The 18,613-nt window shown below is 38.2% G+C and overlaps 1 protein-coding gene across 2 annotated transcripts in view; it reads right to left on the reverse strand.

The window, feature by feature from the left end:
- Positions 1 to 18,355, reverse strand: part of PTGFR (prostaglandin F receptor) — a 19,114-nt gene extending 759 nt beyond the window's left edge. The window contains exons 1-2 of one of the 2 annotated variants that reach the window (XM_010167159.1): positions 18,268 to 18,355; positions 17,212 to 17,738 (exon numbers count right to left, since the gene is read on the reverse strand). In XM_010167159.1, coding sequence (XP_010165461.1) covers positions 17,212 to 17,679 — 468 coding nt within the window. In that variant the 5' untranslated portion in view covers positions 17,680 to 17,738; positions 18,268 to 18,355. Of the gene's footprint in view, positions 1 to 16,890; positions 17,743 to 18,267 lie in introns of those variants that run through there. The other variant, XM_010167158.1, reaches the window with a different exon arrangement.
- Positions 18,356 to 18,613: the final 258 nt, after the last annotated feature.

The raw sequence follows: 18,613 nt of genomic DNA on the forward strand, positions 1-18,613 counted from the left end.
AGAATACCCTCCAAAAACAGGGACTGATTCGAGTAATAGTAAAAATAATAAAAACTTATCCAGACTTTGAGCTAACAAAGCATACAAAGACTGTTCCAGACATGGATTTTTTCAAGGACAGAGGCCACTGGTAGATCAGAACATTTTCCAAATAAAAGTCTGCATAAGGAATACAGCACCTTGATTCAATCAAGAAGATTTACACGATTTAAGCTGCAATAGAACACCATTTATTGACACCAGAGGATTTAGGGGTCTCTAGGAAAATTTAAGCCACAATGACAAAGGCCATCAATACCCCTCCTCTTGCCCATGGAGACACAGAGGGTTTCATTCACCTGTGGAGGAGCTGCTCATGGACAGACCTTCACCAGCAACAGCACTGCCAGAGCCAATAGCTTCACACGGGTAGAGGCATTCGTCTTCCAGTATAGCTCAGCAGGGCTGCTTCTGGCAGAGGATACCCAAGAGCTACACCAGCCCAGTAAGTTGTCGCTGGCCTCCCTGCTTTGCAGAGTTGCAACCTAGGCTTTGAAACACCAGCCCTAGTGAAACCCACGGCGCTGGGGCTCCTGTCCTGCAGAGCCCTCCTTCAAGGGTTTTCTGCACTGGGATTTTGTAACCTGAGTTCCTGTGTGAATAAAGCCTGACTCTGCAAAGCCAGGAATCTGCCAGGGGACAGTAAATTATCTCTCTCTGTTATTAATGTTAAAAGCACATGAAGACTTTTTTGGTAGAAAGATGAAACACCACAAGGCTTTCAGTTCCAAAGCCTTTAAAGAGATACAGTTATTTAACTAAGAAACAGAGTATTTTACAACTCATGGTATGAGTTCACTGATTTATTGGGCGATGAGAGGTAGGGTCAGTCTGTCCAAGTGCAGCGGGTCATATTTTCACAAAGATACAACATTAAAAAAAAAAACAAACCTAAAAAATAATGATGAATTAAGAGAAAAATTTACTGTTCAAGAGTCCAGCAAACCTATTTTACTCCTTTTTAACACTTCTCTGTACTCCTAGGCCCTACCTGTAGCTTGCAGGTTCCACATCTGAGTATAAACTTGAGTGGAAGAGAGTGAATGCATAAAAGGAGACTGGACTTGCTTGATTAAACACTTCAACAAGCAGTTCTGTATGAACATCTATGGGAGCAGCAAAGAGAGCCCATAAGAACATTCCTAAGGAAGCTGGTAAGACTGGCAGAAGCACAGCTGGGAACCGGTGCATGGAGAGGAGGAATGTCTGAGCACCAAGCCAACACAAACACTTACAAGTCAGTTCCCTGAATCTGCTTTTCACCCCACAACTGTTGGGTGCATTCCTCTCTGACATCAGCAGCCCACCCAAACTTGGGACAACTCCTTTGGCTTCTGCATGGGATGTTTTCTCAGGACAGTCCTACGTTTTATTTATTAGAGGTCCAATACCACAAGCCAAACTCAGAGGGAGTACTCCTTACTCATGCAAGTAGGACTGGGCAGCAAATGACAGCACAACAGAGCCCATAGACCAATGTCCTTCTCTAATGTAACCTATGCTTGACTTAATACAGACATACAGCTTCCGAATCTGCTGCTTCATGTACTTCAAAATTTCTTTGTTGTTTTTCTCTCGCATTCTGCAAGGTTAATAAGTGTCAAATTCAATAGAATTTCATGCCCGGAAGAGGAGGCAGGAGATGTTGCCATCTAGGAAAAGAAGGTCCATCCAGACTTTGTAAAACTGTATTATTTTCTCACATGTTATCTAGCAAGCTTGTGAGATTCCTTTCCATTTAGTAGTAATCACCTCTAAGGGAATCCATTCATTTCCTGTTCAACTTGCTGGCTCAACACAAAGTATCGCTATTTTGATTATGGATTTACATAAAGTAAATCAGGACAAGGAAATCTGATACGTAATTTTATGGATTATGACACTGGAAGAAGCTTCATCTGGAACATTTAAGTCACCTATAAAAATAATATATCTGAACTTGCAGAAGTAGCAAGTACAGCTTACGTAGCTAAATGCTTAAGCAACTGAGCTGTGAATCTCTGTATTGGAAATAATACGATAAAATCTACATCATCTGCAAATTTTGTTTCAAAAAATAACAATTTTCTAGCCATGGCAATGCATAAGAAAACTGCAGGCAACTGAAGCCAACTGCATGCAAAGAGGAAACTATGTCCTGGCTATGGGAGCCTTTCTAAAAAGTTATCTGATAATTTCTAGAACAGGACCCTAAATTCCAGCTAAACAGGGGTAGAATGGAGTGAGGTCAATATCATTTATTATTTCTATCATATTTTCATTTAAATTTTTTTAATTTAAATTTAAATTCTAAAAATACTATTATGAAGTAATTTTGAAATCACAAAAGATAAAAAGGTCTAATATGCTACCAGCTGTTTAATAAAGGATCTCACTGAACCAAAGCTTGCAGGCATTTGCTCCCGAGGTACAAATTGTGTCACTAAACTGACACAAGTCACTGGCTCAGAAATTGCAACCAGAGCTTGCTGCAGTGCTAAGTTGACTTCTGAGAGCAGGACCTCCTACGCAGGTACCAAAAGGACACTCCTTTTCTTCTTATGGGACTAGTACTGTTCAATAATTACTTCAAAGTCAAGAAACCAATTCAAAGATTGACTTTTTTTTCTCCTTCCCTGTAGATCCATCAGGTTAGTATGACGAAGGAATTCTGTCCTCTGTAGCCAGCAGTACACAAGTGGGGAAGGGGGAAGAGGCAACACAATTGCATCATATTTGGTTGCCTTTGACCTCTACAACTGAACTTAATATTAACGCAGCTTCAGCAATATGACTCAAAAAATTAAACCCTAGCTGGTAAACAATAAATGTAACTCATGACACTTTCTAACATATTTAGAAATGTAAAAATCCAAGTAGCATTTGCTGAGTTATACAATGTTTATATGAACACAGATGTAGTATGTCTTCCTGGTTTGCCAAAAAAAAAAGTATCAGATGATATGTCCAATACAAGTCCTTTTCCTTTAGGAAAGTAACTATAAAAGCATAACTGTAAAAGTGACTTTTTAAACCAAGGCTGCCTGCCTGTAAGATATAAAGTCGCTCTGATTCATATTAGACCTTGATGGTTTAAGGAAGGATGTGAGAATTCCCTGTCCCTAAAAATAAATACAGAGAAATCAAATTTGTGTCAAGCAAGGACTTGACAAAATACATTAAACTTCTCCATCCTTTTTGTCCAATTTTAGGCTTCACTAAAACGAAAGCTCAGTTTGCAAGATCCAGAATGTCCGATGGAAAAGTTTTAAAAACATTTTGAAATTGTTGACTTCTACAATTTTGCCTCTAGCAGACAGCATCAGAGAACAGCCATTTCCCTCAGGGACAAAGCTCAGTGCAAGAAACTGAAATAAATTTCTCCAAAGCTTCACACCACTCTCCAAATATAAACAGCATGTCTTTAATTTCCCTTCCAATTGGATCTCAATTATATGAGAACAACTAATAAGCTAAATGGCAGTGCTGCTTAGTCACATTCCTGTTAGTACTCAAGGACAGCCAATCAAAACAAGAAGCAGTCTTCACAGCTACTTAGGAAATAAGGAAAATTCTAATACTACTTTGGTGCATTTCAGCACACAGGCTCTAAATCCAGGTTCTATCCTTGACTTCAGGAAACTGGATAAAAACCAGTTCGCCAAGAGATTAACATGGAAAGCAGAGAAGACAGGCCAATTTTGTTACATGCAAACAAATATCAGAATTTTCTTCCTCTGAAGCTCAGCCTTCAGGCCCCATTTCCCTGTGGGAACCTTGCACACTCTCCCAAACCTCTTCCTCTTCCTTTGGATTTCATTACAGGCAATTCTGAGAATTTCCATTAATGGAAGAAAGTCCGTGGTTTTTTTCAGTATTTGCAAAGTATTTCTATTTTGTCACTGATGCCTATGTCGAACCCAGAGGTGCATATCCCGTCTCCTAAACCACACAGGACTCAAAGAAGTATTCTACTGGCTATGTCCCACTCCATGGAAACAAAAAATATATAATTATTTTGAATTTCCAGAAGTTTGGTAATTTCCATTATTCATACGTGCTACAAAGAAGTTGCAGTCTGCTATAAGCAAAAGCTGATTAGAAGATGATGCTTTGTATTCTTTAAACACAGATTTTAAGAAAAAAATATGCCAAAGAGGGGAAAAGTGAAATCGAAATATATCTATTTTCACATTTTATGTACCATTTTATATCTTCTAAGAACAGCCATTAGAAAAGAAACACTGACAGCAAATTGCCTGTAACACTGCTATATAGATATTGCAGTATATAAAACAAGCATTTGTTGCAACAAAGCTGAGTATGCTTCATTTTATTTTTTATTAAACTCTATATAAGTCAGTTTAAAAGCAAGGGCTTCCAAGAAAAATATGTAGCACACCACTTCTGCAATCAAAATGTTAGTACACACACTGCACTACTTACACCACATAATGCTTTTTATGTTATAGATCTGTAATATGTATTTCACCTAATGTTTTCCCTTCCCTTTTTAAAGGAAAAACATGAACCATATCTTCAATTTTTATACGCTACATGATAAATTGGCCTACCAAGTAAATTTTAACCAAGCATAGTGATTTTATAAAAAATGTGTATTTAAAAAGGAAATGGAGAAGACACAATGCTGTAGCGAGTTTTTCTCCACATTAAGGTCCAGAGAGTACTTTAAAGGGAATACATAATACTTCCAAGTGTACAAATTTGCAGGATTGGCTCTTAAAAGTAGCAACAGAATAAGGGAGTCTCCTTTTCTCTCATGTACACTTCTGTGAAAAATAACAATGCCACTAAAAAATAGTAACAGATCCACTGGCTCCTTATTTAGTTGGGGAAAAATCTGTGTCTACCTCTTAAAATAAAGTTCTAGTCTAAAACAGGTAAATCAAGGATGGTAACTATTACTTGCCATGATAAAAACATGCAAGTTTACTTATTATCTTGCTACAGGCAGCTAGTCTGAGAAAGACCTTTCCCCTATCAGGGTCACAAGTTTCTCTCAGGAAACACAGAATCCAAATGAGAAACAGACAGAAAAGACTGAGATGATCAAAGGTAGTTGAGGTTGCAAAAACAATGCCTCCATGCATTCTGTATTTACCCCCCTTAAAAGGGGGCTGCATAAACCTTTTGGAGGCATTGTAAATCTAAGGGCACTCAGAGGTGTTCCCACAGCACTGATGCTGTGATAAAAGTCAAAAAAGTATAGAGAAAACAGGAAAACACATTTTCCATGATGCAAATTAAAATCATTTCTAATATTCCTTTCTCAGACACAGTTCATTCTATGACCAGGCAATTTCTCAGCAGCTGCTTCATGAACATGGTACATTCAGGATGCATGTGCCTTTTCTCATATTGGCAAGATCAAAGCCTCGAAACAGTATGTCCAAGTACCCCTCTGAACTGGCAGGGCAGATCTCACATCAACGGAACGCCAAAGAAAGGACTGCACAGTACAGCAGCACATACAACACTGCAGCCATGACACTAAATGAAGGCTCTGTGGGTGGTGGCCACCCACCAGCTCAGCTCCACCTGACCTGGCTGTGTGATTCCTTCTCGCTCAGGCTGTTCAGTTCTTTTGAGCTCTCAGCTCTCCTCAGGCAGACTCAGGTCTGCAGAAGATTCACAGTCTATCGCACTTCATTATTGTGCCATTAAAATGTAACATTTACACCAACTGTGTCTTTACAGCTTTATGCAAAATATTTATGTATGGCAATGTACTTTCTGAACAAACATTTGGAAACATCATTTGGAATGAGATTTTTATCTATAGAATTTGTCATAATTACTGAAGAAAAAAAAATGTAAAGTGCCATGACATTATACTCACTATTTAAATTTTATTAACTGCCTTTGGCATTATCAGGTAGGAATGTAGTTATGAAGTAAGCCGCATAAAGAGAAGGATTTCTTTGTGTACATAAACTTACAAACTTTAACTGAAAGTGAAGCTTTTCTTTTCTGTCAACTTTCCCCTTAGACACTATCTATTTGCATCTGTTTTGCAGTAACATAAATTCAGGTTGGGCTTGAATGAAGCATTCCAGGACACCTTGTTTCTCTGAGAGAATCCAGATATTTCTATCTTGGATTGGCAGCCTTTCTTCCTTCTTTCCTTTCTACCCTCTCAAAAATAGAATACTTTGGGTCAACTAGCAATGTAACTACTCTCACAGCTTAATCAATTAACTCATTTGAAGGAAAAGCAGAATGGAGATGGACAGAGAAGAGTTTAGCACTGAAAACAGTATGTGACTCACTTCATAATGAAAAGACACAGTGTCCATATCAAAGTCAAATAAACAAGCTGTTTCCTGAGCTACACATTTTAAAGTTACGAGAAAGCCTGCTTCCATAGAGTGAGGAATGTATTGTAACAAAAATCTCTTGTACAAAAAACTAATTTTACAGATAAAATTAAAATATTCTTTGCCCAGCAATGCCGAGAAAAACTTTATGGGACAACTGCTAGACCACTTGGGACCAGAATACAATAGAGTATTTCTAATGCTGCCTAGTAAGGATCATCCGGAGAAAAACCATCAAATCAAATAAGTGTTTACAGACGATACATGTAAGTATTTAAGGACTATAAGTATTCACAATTCATTCATTCTTCCTTTAGGGTCAGTTGGGTAAAGCTTCAAACCCTGGAAATACCCTATTAATTCTCTTTCATTGCTTTTATTTTTCAGTTTTTCACACTCACTTGGAAAACAATCACATTTTTATTGGTTAAACAAATACTCTCATTGATTTAGGAGCAGCAGAACTTCTCTCACTACTACCCTACAAATACCCAAAGAATCACAAATAACACATAACACTGGGGAGGAAGAGAACTGTCTGAATACAGAAAAAAAAGATACAATATACAGACAACCTGGAGGGAAAATGAGCTGCAAAGGTCCATAATTATAGAATTAATTCAGCATTTAATTACTTATGCAAAGGACCAAATCAACAGCTTAGAAGTGAACTGTCTTCAAACATCACCACGTTCATGTTGCTTTATTACTGAAGCCATCCTCCACTGTATTTACATGTCTGCGGAAAGATACAATATAGATTCAGCAACCAGAGGCAAATCTTCCACTTAAACGTTTGAGAGCAAGAAAATGTTCTCTAGGGAATGCAGGATCTGCCAGTTCTTACCTGGTCATTTTTTTTTTTTTAATTCTCTCAGATTTGTTGCTTTTGTCTAAGAAGCCAAGAATTAGGCTGAATTCTCTAAGCGTTCCTTGGATGGTTATTCCTTTCTTTCAGAGGAATGGCACATACCTGCAGACTTCAGGGCAAATACCACTGAACCCAGAGATATCTAGACATACTAGAAGTGTGAAAAGAAGGAAGAAGAATTTCACAGTGGTCCGTCATGATATATAGTGGCCTTTTCACCTCTTCTAGAATTACGGAATGCAGATGGCTTTGACATATGACCAAGCCTGCAAGACCCCAAGTAACAACAGGTCTAAAAATGTAAAGAACCTTCTTCATTGTCTACCAATGGAGTCAGACCTTTAGTTTAATTGTCTGAGAAATCATGGTGTTTATTACATGGGTGTAGGGGGAAAATAAGGAGGGGAAAAAAGGATATATTAATTTGTAATTATATTTTATGTTTTTCTATGTTTATCATGTATGCAACATACACAGTGGAGGAAAATGAAATATTTTTAAAGATGGATTGGAGTCACAGTCACCTAATGACTTGGTGCCATCAGATCTGCAGTATTATTTGCAAATCTCTCTGGAGGCAAAGGAAGATGTGATGTGTTCCTTTCATGTTACTTCTTTTAAAAATCATCTTTAATAAAGTGACTTATTCTGGAGAAGTACACTAAGAAGCTACAAATGGAAGTATTAGGGCTAATGAGTTAGTAATATAGTTACCAAGTTGGAATATATCATTTGCAACTATTTTTTTCTTTAAAGTTGGCAAATAAATTAAAAGGAACTGCTGTGCAGCTGGACCACCTTTTAGGTGGAGAAGAAAAGAGAAAAATCAACTCTCCATTTAAGAGTGATTTATTTCTTACTACTTCTGCAAATGCTTGCTTCTGGTAAAAAGTGGATTCAATTTTACTTCCAACTCACTAATGAACTGTAAATACTAAAACAAATTCCCATCACTCACATGGATCCTGGCCTCCTTCCTGCTTCACCTCCTGTTTTAACACCTTTTGTGAATTTAGTATTAAGGCCTAATTGTCTTAAAAACCTCCATTCATGACATCCCTTACACAAAGTCTCATCCTCAGCCTTCTTCAGGAAATCATGCAGGAACACAACCTCAACGCCATTCAAACCCGCTCTTCAGCAGGTGTCTTGGAATGAGGTCTTCACACAGCTCATTAAAAAGAGGAGCTAAGAGCCAGCTTATGAGCTGCTCTCCACTCCCTGCTCTGTCTGGAGTAGATAAGAGCAATCCTTCAGCAAGAGACAGTATATTAGCACAGCATGGCTTGAGTCCATTCAGTCACTCAGCTATTTCACCTCATCCAATATGAGAATGAATCTGAAAGAATGAGTCACAATTACTAAAACTTCATTGTAACTTCTCACATAAACCTTTTCTGCAACATTTTGTTACCTGACCATGACTATTTGTAAGAGCACATACAGAGAACCCACAACAGGGTCATGCTCCTGTCCTGCTAGGCACTGTAGATGCATGTAGGAAAGAGGCACTGTTTCCTTCCTCAGGGAGCTTGTAACCCAATTAACCATTTCTGAATGTTTTAATGTAAAATTTCAGTCTTAAAAGCACATGAAATAAGAAATATTCCTCTGCTTTAAAGCTAAACAGCATGTTTCCCAGAAGAGGACCCAAATAATGTGCACACTCAGATATGAACTGATTCTACACTGCTATTAAGACAAATAACTGCTGCTAGAAACATTTATAATCACCATGCAAAACTTAAGGTCATGAATTAACAGCATAGTAACATAATAAATATCTCACAGGACATACAAATGTCTATCACACACCAATGTCTGTCGTGTTAAACCTGGTGAGGATGGAAGAGTTTCTGGAGTTGTTCCATGAGACTGTATTTGTCCCAGAGACTTTTCAGCAACAAGTTTACCATTTAAAGACTTTAGATAGTCAGGAAAAAAGAGCTTTCCTAAAATAACCATCCAAAAATGGTTATGCTGTGTACGACATTTTCCAAAAATGGCTATGCAGTGTATAATATTTTCAAGCCTGAATAAGTGTAATATCTCGGAAACAGAAAGAATCCACTTTTATCAGACAATATTGAAATGTATATCAAATTGACTTCAAGCACAGAATCCAAAAACATTACCAACTGAATAAAAAAGGGGAGGTTGTGAATGGAAATTTATTTGGCTGAAATTTTCAGAACTTGATTTTTAGAGATGGGAACTTCAAAATTTAAAAAAAAAATAATTTGTGGAAGTCATTGGTATCTACTTGGAATGAAATATTGTGTTTGGATTTATAGATCTTTATGGTTTAATTCTGTATTTATAATATAAATTTAAAAATCAAGCAGCAAGCAACTTTGAAAGAAAAACAGGACCACGTGATTTTGAAACTGCCGTGTTCTCACATGACTGGAAATCTGCCTTCCCTACTTTTTCTTTCCAGAACAAATGAATCTCATTCTATTCTGACGGCAGTGTATTTTCAGAAAAAGGCTTTGCGTAAGTTTTTCCGAACAGCACAAGTAACCATAGATAACAAAAACTATAATTATGCTTCTGCAGAAGTCTTTGGTAAAGGATAATCTGTAAATCTCCGCTCTTCTTCCTTCCCTGGTTCCTATCACTACTGCAGGACACTATGCTGACCACTGTCCATTTCTTCTCCAGAACTTCTTTCCTGTTCAGACAGTACCTCAGCTGCTCAACTCCCTGAATTCTGTGAGAGGGAGGTAAACACTTGAATTACAAATATAGCCACAATTAATTTAGAGTTTCTAAGCACTCTGTGATAAACTATGCTCTGGCCCACACTTAAAAACATTTTTTTTAAATGATTCATATTTCTCAGACAGGCTAAGGCCTGTAAGACCTCTACAAACTGTAAAAGATGAAAATAGGAACAGACTAGTTCTGAACACTGAAACAGTGCCTTTGAAATTCAGTATCATTTTAGATGGGTACACCCTAAAACGATGCTCATTGCATTTTTCATCTATCCTGGTGGAAATTTGACAGCTGTGCCTCTTCAGAATCCAAAATAAAATAAAGATCGCTACAACCAATACTAAAAAAAAGGCATGAACATCTTATCCAAGGGTTTCTAGTATCATAGAAACACATCTGAATAGGTGGATTGAATTTTTAAATGAATTGCATTAAAATTTGTTATCTTGTCTCTGCAAACAACTACAATTTCTTTCCATGGAGTATTTTCATGGTGACACACAAAAGCACACTCGAATTGTCTGAGTTGCTGCTTAAAACTTATTCCATGGGCAACTAAGCTAAAAAGACACTCCTGTCTTAAGACTAACAAAATCTTCAATTAAAATGAGCGTTCTCTTTCCTCTCAACCCCCAAAATCACCTATTTATTCCAAAATATACTTTGGGCTATAATATTAGGAGTGACACTAACATTTCAGCAATTTAACATGGAGTATCAGAAGTTCATTCAGCAGAACTCAAGCAAGAATAGTAATTGAATTTGCACAGTGTTAATGGATGTATTGAGAAACGCAGCAAGCAATTAAAAGGCCATGATATGAGGGAGGGTGAGAGTCCTTTTTCTAGTGTAGTCTGAAAGACAAGCAAACTCCTATGAGATTTTTTTTATTTTTATTATTATTTCCAGAGGAACTCAGGGAGCATTTTATTCAGTCAAACAGCCACTCCTGATCTGACCTCTCCTGACACAGCAAGGCCTGGAATAGAAATAACAACCTACAGTCGACAATAACCTTTTCTGTATTGATGCTTTGGACTAGAGATAGAGAGGCATATCTAGCAGGCCTTCTGCTAGCAAAAAGCTTTTTCCTTTCCCTATGAAACTGGTTCACTTATTTAAACCATTATGGCACCCAGCCCAAGAGATGCATCGACAACATCCAGTGGGTACTGCCACAAAGATCCCCAGCAGGTCACCTCTCCTGTGCCCACAGCCTGCTGCGGGCAGGGCATGAAGCGGAGCCCAGACACAACTTGAACCACATCTTCTTTCCTCTGACAACACTTCCCATCTTTGTATGGTGTCAACAGACAACTGTTCTAACAAAACATTAATTCAATGACAAAAGGTAGCACAAACATAGTAATTATCTTTGATAACCTTCTTAAAAGTCTGAATCTTGAAAAAGACAGACAAACTGTGTTTCTACCCTGCAACAGTAACTTTTACAACTGCATTCAAAGGTGCAAGGTTAGCTAAACTTGTTTAAGAGTGTCTCCTTTGTCCTCAGAAATGGATGACTGGAAACTGAAAGCCTAATGTATTCTTTTTCAAAAGAAAACACACATCTTCTTGTTGGCAGAGCCTATGCAGGCACAACGAGCTCGTGCAGGCTACAGCTTTGACTAACTCTGTAAGAGCAAACACTTCTGCAGAGCAGCCACTGCCCACGAGGTCCGGGGCAGCTGGACACAGCGACAAGAACCTCACTGGCAAAGCATGGACCTGCGTCTTGGGACATCTCATGTCTGCTTCCTCTCAGCTGCATTTTTCAATTAGGAAAATCACCAGCCAGTGAGCACAAGAGAAGGGACAAATTTTTAAGTAAGTGTTTTGCTGTAGGGCCAATACAACCAGCAATATTTGAAGGCATACGAACAACATAAATAAAGCAATGAGCTCATATAAATGATGCCCATTGCACATATAAGCATAAGGTAGTAGAACAGAAATTTCAACTGCCAGCTTGTTAAAGAATACAGAAAGCAGGACTGGAGGGAGAAGTTTCAAGGTTAATAGGGGTACAAACTCCTGCCAAAGTGTCACTGTGCAAGTATGACTACACATACAAAAATACTAAAATGAGATGCACAGAGGTCTGCCTTGTACAATAAAGTACCTTATATTGCATGCAACTACATGGCCTAGAATTCAGTTTGTGTAAAACCTGCAACCCACTGACCTCCTTCAGCACATACCAACCGTGGGCCTGTCTCAGCACCCAAAATACCTGGCAGAGCAACGAGAGTGGGGTGGGCTTCGGTAAGGGTATTCCACCAAGAGCATCCCCATTAGCACTACACTGCCCTTCTTGCCTCCTCCGGCAGCATATTCACTGAAGGACCACTCAGGACAGCTCCAGCAGCTTCTATTTTGGAGCGATTCAGCAAATTGTAAGCTAAATGCAGCCCAAGGTGCACGAAAACCAACCATCAAGCCTCATTGCATGAGACAATCTGAGGACAAGAAGTCAGTGCGAGTTCAGAGAGATGCAATTAGCATAACAAATCAGAAAGAGAAGAGATGACATGAGAAGAGACTACTAGAAATTAATCTAGGCAGTAAAAAAAGCAACTGAATAAGAGCTGATTTAATCATATGAAATAAATAGCCAAGATCTTAAAAAAAAAAAAATAATAAAACAACCACAGAAGGAGCAGCTATTTCCTGCAATAGAGGGGAGGTAGAGCTGGAATGAAAGCAATCAGATAACTGCATGGAAAAAAGATCTGAACAAGAATAATTTAAATGTAAAAGTATTTTTCTCAGGCTAAGACTGTGTTCTGCACGTAAAAAAGATTAGATATTTCTCCATATCATAATTTGTACCCATAGACAAATTCGCTCTGAAATAAACTCCTCCTGTCCATAATTACAGGGAGTCCACTTTGCTACTCTAAAACCAAAATCCAAAATATGTTTATGCCTTGAGCTGCACATAATTTGATGTACTGAAGTCAGAATTTGCTCATTTGAACACAGCTCCAAAAACAATCTGTTTCATGACAAGCCAGACATCAAGTCACAGCCAAAACAATATAACAATCTATTTCATCAGAGATGCTTGTCACAAAATGCTCCAGCCCAACCATTTGCTTTGGGAATCCAACCCCTAGGGACCAAATTTATCCAACAAAATTCACATATCCCTAGCAAAGGGCTAAGACTCCAGCAAGGATGAAAAAAGATTACTTAGTGCATAGAGAAGTTGATGTTACTATCTTCGGAACATATTTTCCTGGAATTACCCATCACAAAGCAAAATTATTTAGACTGTCAGAACAAACATGCCTCTGCAAATCATTGACTACATAGATTACTGGAAAACTCATTAATTTCACTTGTTGCTTTTTTTGTGAATTCCTTCCCGCTCTCAACTCCTCAAAAGGAGATAAATGTTCCCCCATAAGGGAAGAAGCAAGGAGTACCCCTCATTCTGGTAGTCCATTAAGAAAAGATTCCCACATAGTAGCAGAAACCTTGAAAAAGCTGCTCATTTTTAAGGAACAAAAGATATGGAGCTGGAGAAGAAACCAGAAGGAAGTCCCTGTCCAACAGCCCCAGGTAGAGCTCCACATGAGCCATGCCATGGGCTCTGCTTCTGAAAAATGCTCCAGATCTCCAGGAGTCTTAAAATAGAGAAGGTGACTGCTTATAGTATTATGTATTATTGTATCTAATATCACATATATATATATATATATACACAGATGTATAAAGGCATCAACACAAATCCACTACCACAGAGCAGGTGCAGAAGTCAAGTTCAGTTCCACATCAGACACTACAAAGGACAAGCCAGGGTCTTGTGCCTCTAATGTGATCTAAAGGTGATTTTAGCACAGGACAGTGAGTGAATATACAACTCCACTTGGGGGGAAAAAAAAAAAGAAAATCTAATAGTGAAGTCTGCGGTTGGATTACAGTATTGGATAGACTTGGTTTTGGTAGCCATGCACAAATGACAACTGACGTAACACCAGACTACATTAAAAGCAGAAGAAAAATAAACACCCCATCAGATGGAGAATCACACCAAATATATCCAAACTCTTGTATCTGCAAACCACATGTGGCATAAGCTGCATCGTCTTCCTCTCCTTTCTCTTTCAAAAGTTTGTTTGGTTTCTAATTGCTTTGGTTTATATTGAGGCAATTCCCTCTCACATAACATTGTGTTCTGTATACTCTTTGGGATAGAGAAGCTGGGTAAAATTCGCAATTCAAAGACTGACACTGGCTTCTAGATTTTCCTTTGAGAAAAAAAAAAAAAAGTAAATGAATGCAAACCAAGCATATATTTAGCTACTTTGCCAAATAATTTCACCTATGAACACCTGCTCCTATTTAATTCAAGAAATACAAATTTTGCTATATGCTGGTTAAATTACAGAATCTAAACAATTCATTTCACAAATGAAAAGCCCTGAGAGGATTCAGATAAATCGAATGAGTAAATCTGGATGAGCAATTCATCGTAAATCATATATATGCCTTGATAAACCCTGGATCTCTTTATTGTGGCACTTTAGCAGTATGTTCCTGGCTAAGCTTTCTTCCACTGCATCTGCATGCTCCACTGCAGTTCAATAAGGCTTGCTAAAGGAATGCTGTGCTTATAATTCTGTTTGTATTCAGTGAAGAGAATGCTATCAAAACAAAGATTTGTAATTCAGAGAATTAACTTTGATGTAAACTCTACGATCCTAATAGCTAAGAAAGGTAATACCTGCCAAGGACACCGTCCGGTTTCATTTCCCAAACTCTCAAACTCTCTGGCTAAAACACTGATTGTTCACTTCCTTGATACTTTGTTTCAAGAACTAAATACTACTTTAATTTTTTTTTAACTTTGCATTTCTAATGTACATTTGTCCATATTGCAGAACTATTTTCCATACTGCCAGGCTAATTTCAGTCATAGTTTGGCTCATGTCATTTCAAAAGAGATGCAGAAGCAAAGTGTCGCAAGCTGGGAACAGAGACAGCACCGGCAGATTTACCTCCCAATGAACCAGAATTGTTTGTGTATCATCCCCCTCCACAACACATTCCCCAAAACTACCAAGAACAAAATTAAGCAAGAAGTCATTCACTGGTCTGTACCACCAGCTGATGAAAATGCCAAGCTCTGAAAAGGCTCTGAAAAAGAATTTTGCAACTGGAATAATTCATTGTCAACTACAACTTAGATGAATTTAAATACTTTCACAAAAGTAGTGTTGTGATTTCATTAAAGATTGTCAAGATTTTAAAAATTATGTTTTTATAATTAATAAAAATTGAAGAGCACAACAAAATTACCAACACTGAAAAAATAATCACAGTAGTTGCAATTTAGTGTTCCTTGATATCTTGAATAAATGAAATATCTATTTTGAATTTAAAAAGTAGACAGCACTTTTGACACTCAAGGGCTTTTTAAAAATCAAATTAATTCCAATCTTTAAGAACAGTTATCTTATCTGAAAATAAATGTCAGCAGAGGATAATATACTGTTTTTTCATGAAAAGTAAAACCTTTTTTTGAGTTGCTTTTCTTGAAAACCATTCTGTGGCTTGCTCCAGACAAATTTCAGGAGGTGACTAGGTGTCTGGAGTAACTGGAAGTAACTTCACTACAAAAGCTTGCCATGCTCTTCTGATGACCTTGTTTATGCTCTATACACTACAGCCAGGACACTGACAAAAGCCAACATGAATTTAAACTATGCGGCAGAGCAAGTCTAGAAAACTAATAGAGAAACAGGGGAAAATTTTGTGTGTGTTGAACAAAAGTGAGAGTTTTTGTGCATTTCAGTGATGCAGAGATTTATATCCAGACTTTCTCCTTGAAGTCTTGGATACTGGATTAATTAAATGCTACCTGCGAGATAAGCCCAAGTGCTGCAGCTAGGCTAACAGCAGCGTTTAATTTAGCTGGATCTGATTCATAACTCAGATTTAAATTTCTACATTTGTAAGCTCAAACCAAAACTGCTGCTCATTCATATCAGTGGAAAACTACAGCACCTTGTTTCTAGGAAATAAATTAAGATTTCATCTTACTTGTGACTTAACCTCTCTCACCATAGTAAAAAAATAAAATTTCTTCAGTCAAGTTTACTACAGTAAATATCAGCTTTATAATGCCATCACACAATAAAAGCTGTCAAATTCTTTTCCATATCATAACACTGCTTCCTTTGACCCTGCTCACAGACAGAATACACTCGAACGTGAGCAACACTTACCACTCCAGAAGAGTCACAGCAGTTACCAGCAAGCAGTCCTGAGTTACAGCCGGGACCGCTCAGAAGGCGCACTGACTGCACAGAGCTTTGCGAGTCATCCGTCCAGATTACAAACCCAGCTTGGTCAGGTCTAAAGCAAATTTTTATTTTAACCCACTGCTAACCACTGGTTTTTAACATGACTCTAAAGCAAAGCCCTTAATACCCTGCTAATGGAGTGGAGGATTTTTACATTCTTAACTGTTACCTTCCATAACACAGTTCGCAAGTAGTAATAAATCATAATAACAACAACAAACAGCCTACCATAAATAAAAAATGATATGACCCACAGTGCATACTAAACAGACTTGCCACTCCAAGATTTCACTGAATTTTTGGACAAGCTCGATACTTGCTCTGATTTATTCTAGCCACCATTCTGCTACCACTGTCTGTTTCACAGCACTGGAAAAGTCTTTGCAGTCCCTATATGTTTTGCTTACTCAGTCTATTTTGTTTAGAATTAGAATTGGAAAAAAAAATACCATTTTTGTTACAGATGCATAGGTACCTACATTATGGCAATATGTTGTAGAATTAATACATTGAAGAGTGAATGGAGCTGTAATCACAACCAAATCACCTTAAAACCTGGAGATAAAAAAAGTATTACTTTTATACAGTGATGCACATTATAGAATTGGCAAACACGTTAGGCTCTTACCAGGAATGGACTCCAGCAAATGCAAGAAACACACATTATAGCCAAGAGCTGAATGATCATTTCAAAATGATGAGATCTGCCTTGTCTTTGTTGACTTTTAAATTTGACTCTTAAGAGGGTAATTCCTGTGATAGCATTGCACAAGAATGAAATAGCAAGGGCCAGTAACCCAAGACAAGAAAAAAGTAAGAGATAAAATCTGTCTTCCCAGTCCTCAACATGTTCTGTTTTATAGAAGCACCAGGTCCTCGATGCTTGAATTTGATAGGCTCTAAACCTAAGAATAGGCAGCAAAGCTATAAGAACAGCAAACAGACATACCATAGTCAACATCATTTTCACATGTTTAGAAGTCATTTTTGTAGAGTGAAATATTGGCTTAGTGACTCCAATACACCGTTCAACAGCCATCACACTGCCCAGGAGGAGCGGGCACAAACCAAAGAAAACCATGCAGATGCCAAAAACACTGCAAAGAATGTTGGATTGGTTAAATCGAATCCAGTCTTTATCTGACGCGTACACGAACACTGCAATGGTGCCGTTGATGAGGTGGCCGAAGAGATCTGTGACGACCAAACCACTAGCAAGAAGCAAAAAGGAGGCTTTCGATTTCTGTCTAAACCTCTGATACGCCTTCAGGAGAATCGCTATCGCAAGACTGTTGGACAAAATTCCCACTGTCATGAAGATTATTGAAAAGAAAACTGAAATCTTCTTCTCCGTGTGGCAGGTTGTGTTTTTTAAGACTCCAAATCCAGCCAGCCCTAGTGATTTTGAACTGTTCATGGTTAGGAAAGCAGAGGCAGCCCTCAAATCATTTCAGCAGTCTTGCAATCAAAAGGCATCTGCAACATTAAAAACAAATATACACTCAGTGTAAAAGGCATACCACTGTTCAAATGACATTTGAAGCAGAAATTCCATAATATTAGTCTGTGGTACAAATCTAATTTTCTGGTTTTCTGCGTGATATGATATGGTACCATATTTTAAGTGTATCAGTCACAGGATAAAACAATTATCTGCATGCATTATATAGCATACGGTATATTTATAGTCTCTGCACATATAAGTTATATTAAATAATGTATAAAATACATAATGCTCATGTACATATAATCAGAAAAACCATACAAAACATTCTGGTGGTTTAACCACACATATAGACACATGTTTTTGCAACATACTCCTAGAATGAAAATATTTACCAGCCCAACCACATTCAAAAGTGAAACACACAAACTGGAATGTTTTGAGATTATAATAAGGCTCCTTTTTCTTCTCACTGTTAAGCATTTATTTTCAAAACAATGTGCTAACATCTCCCAAGCAGTTCCCCTCTCACAATTCAATGTTTTAGAGCTTTAACGCAACCAGCGCTGAAGTCTCCAACTCCCCGCTTCCCTCACTGAAGGACAAACTCGTGGTTTAGACGCTCCCTTATTCAGCAGCCAATTCTGCAAGTTACTTTACGCTTTATCTCCCATCTCAACTCTCAGGACATTCCTGCCGGCAAAAACTTCCCACGCAGAGAAAAGAGCGAGCGTTAATAACGCAGAGCGCAGAGCCGGTGAGTCCCTCAGTCACTGCGCTGGAGCAGCGAGCGGGCACGCCGCACCCAAAGCTCTTTCACACTCAGGGCGGCTAAATGGGAGCGCAAACTGCTCGGACGGAGCCCCGACCCGCACCCCTTCCTTCTCTCTGCCCGGCGCTCTGGCCG

Source organism: Antrostomus carolinensis, unplaced genomic scaffold (genome assembly GCF_000700745.2).
Source record: "Antrostomus carolinensis isolate BGI_N321 unplaced genomic scaffold, ASM70074v2 scaffold12884, whole genome shotgun sequence".
NCBI lineage: Eukaryota > Metazoa > Chordata > Aves > Caprimulgiformes > Caprimulgidae > Antrostomus > Antrostomus carolinensis.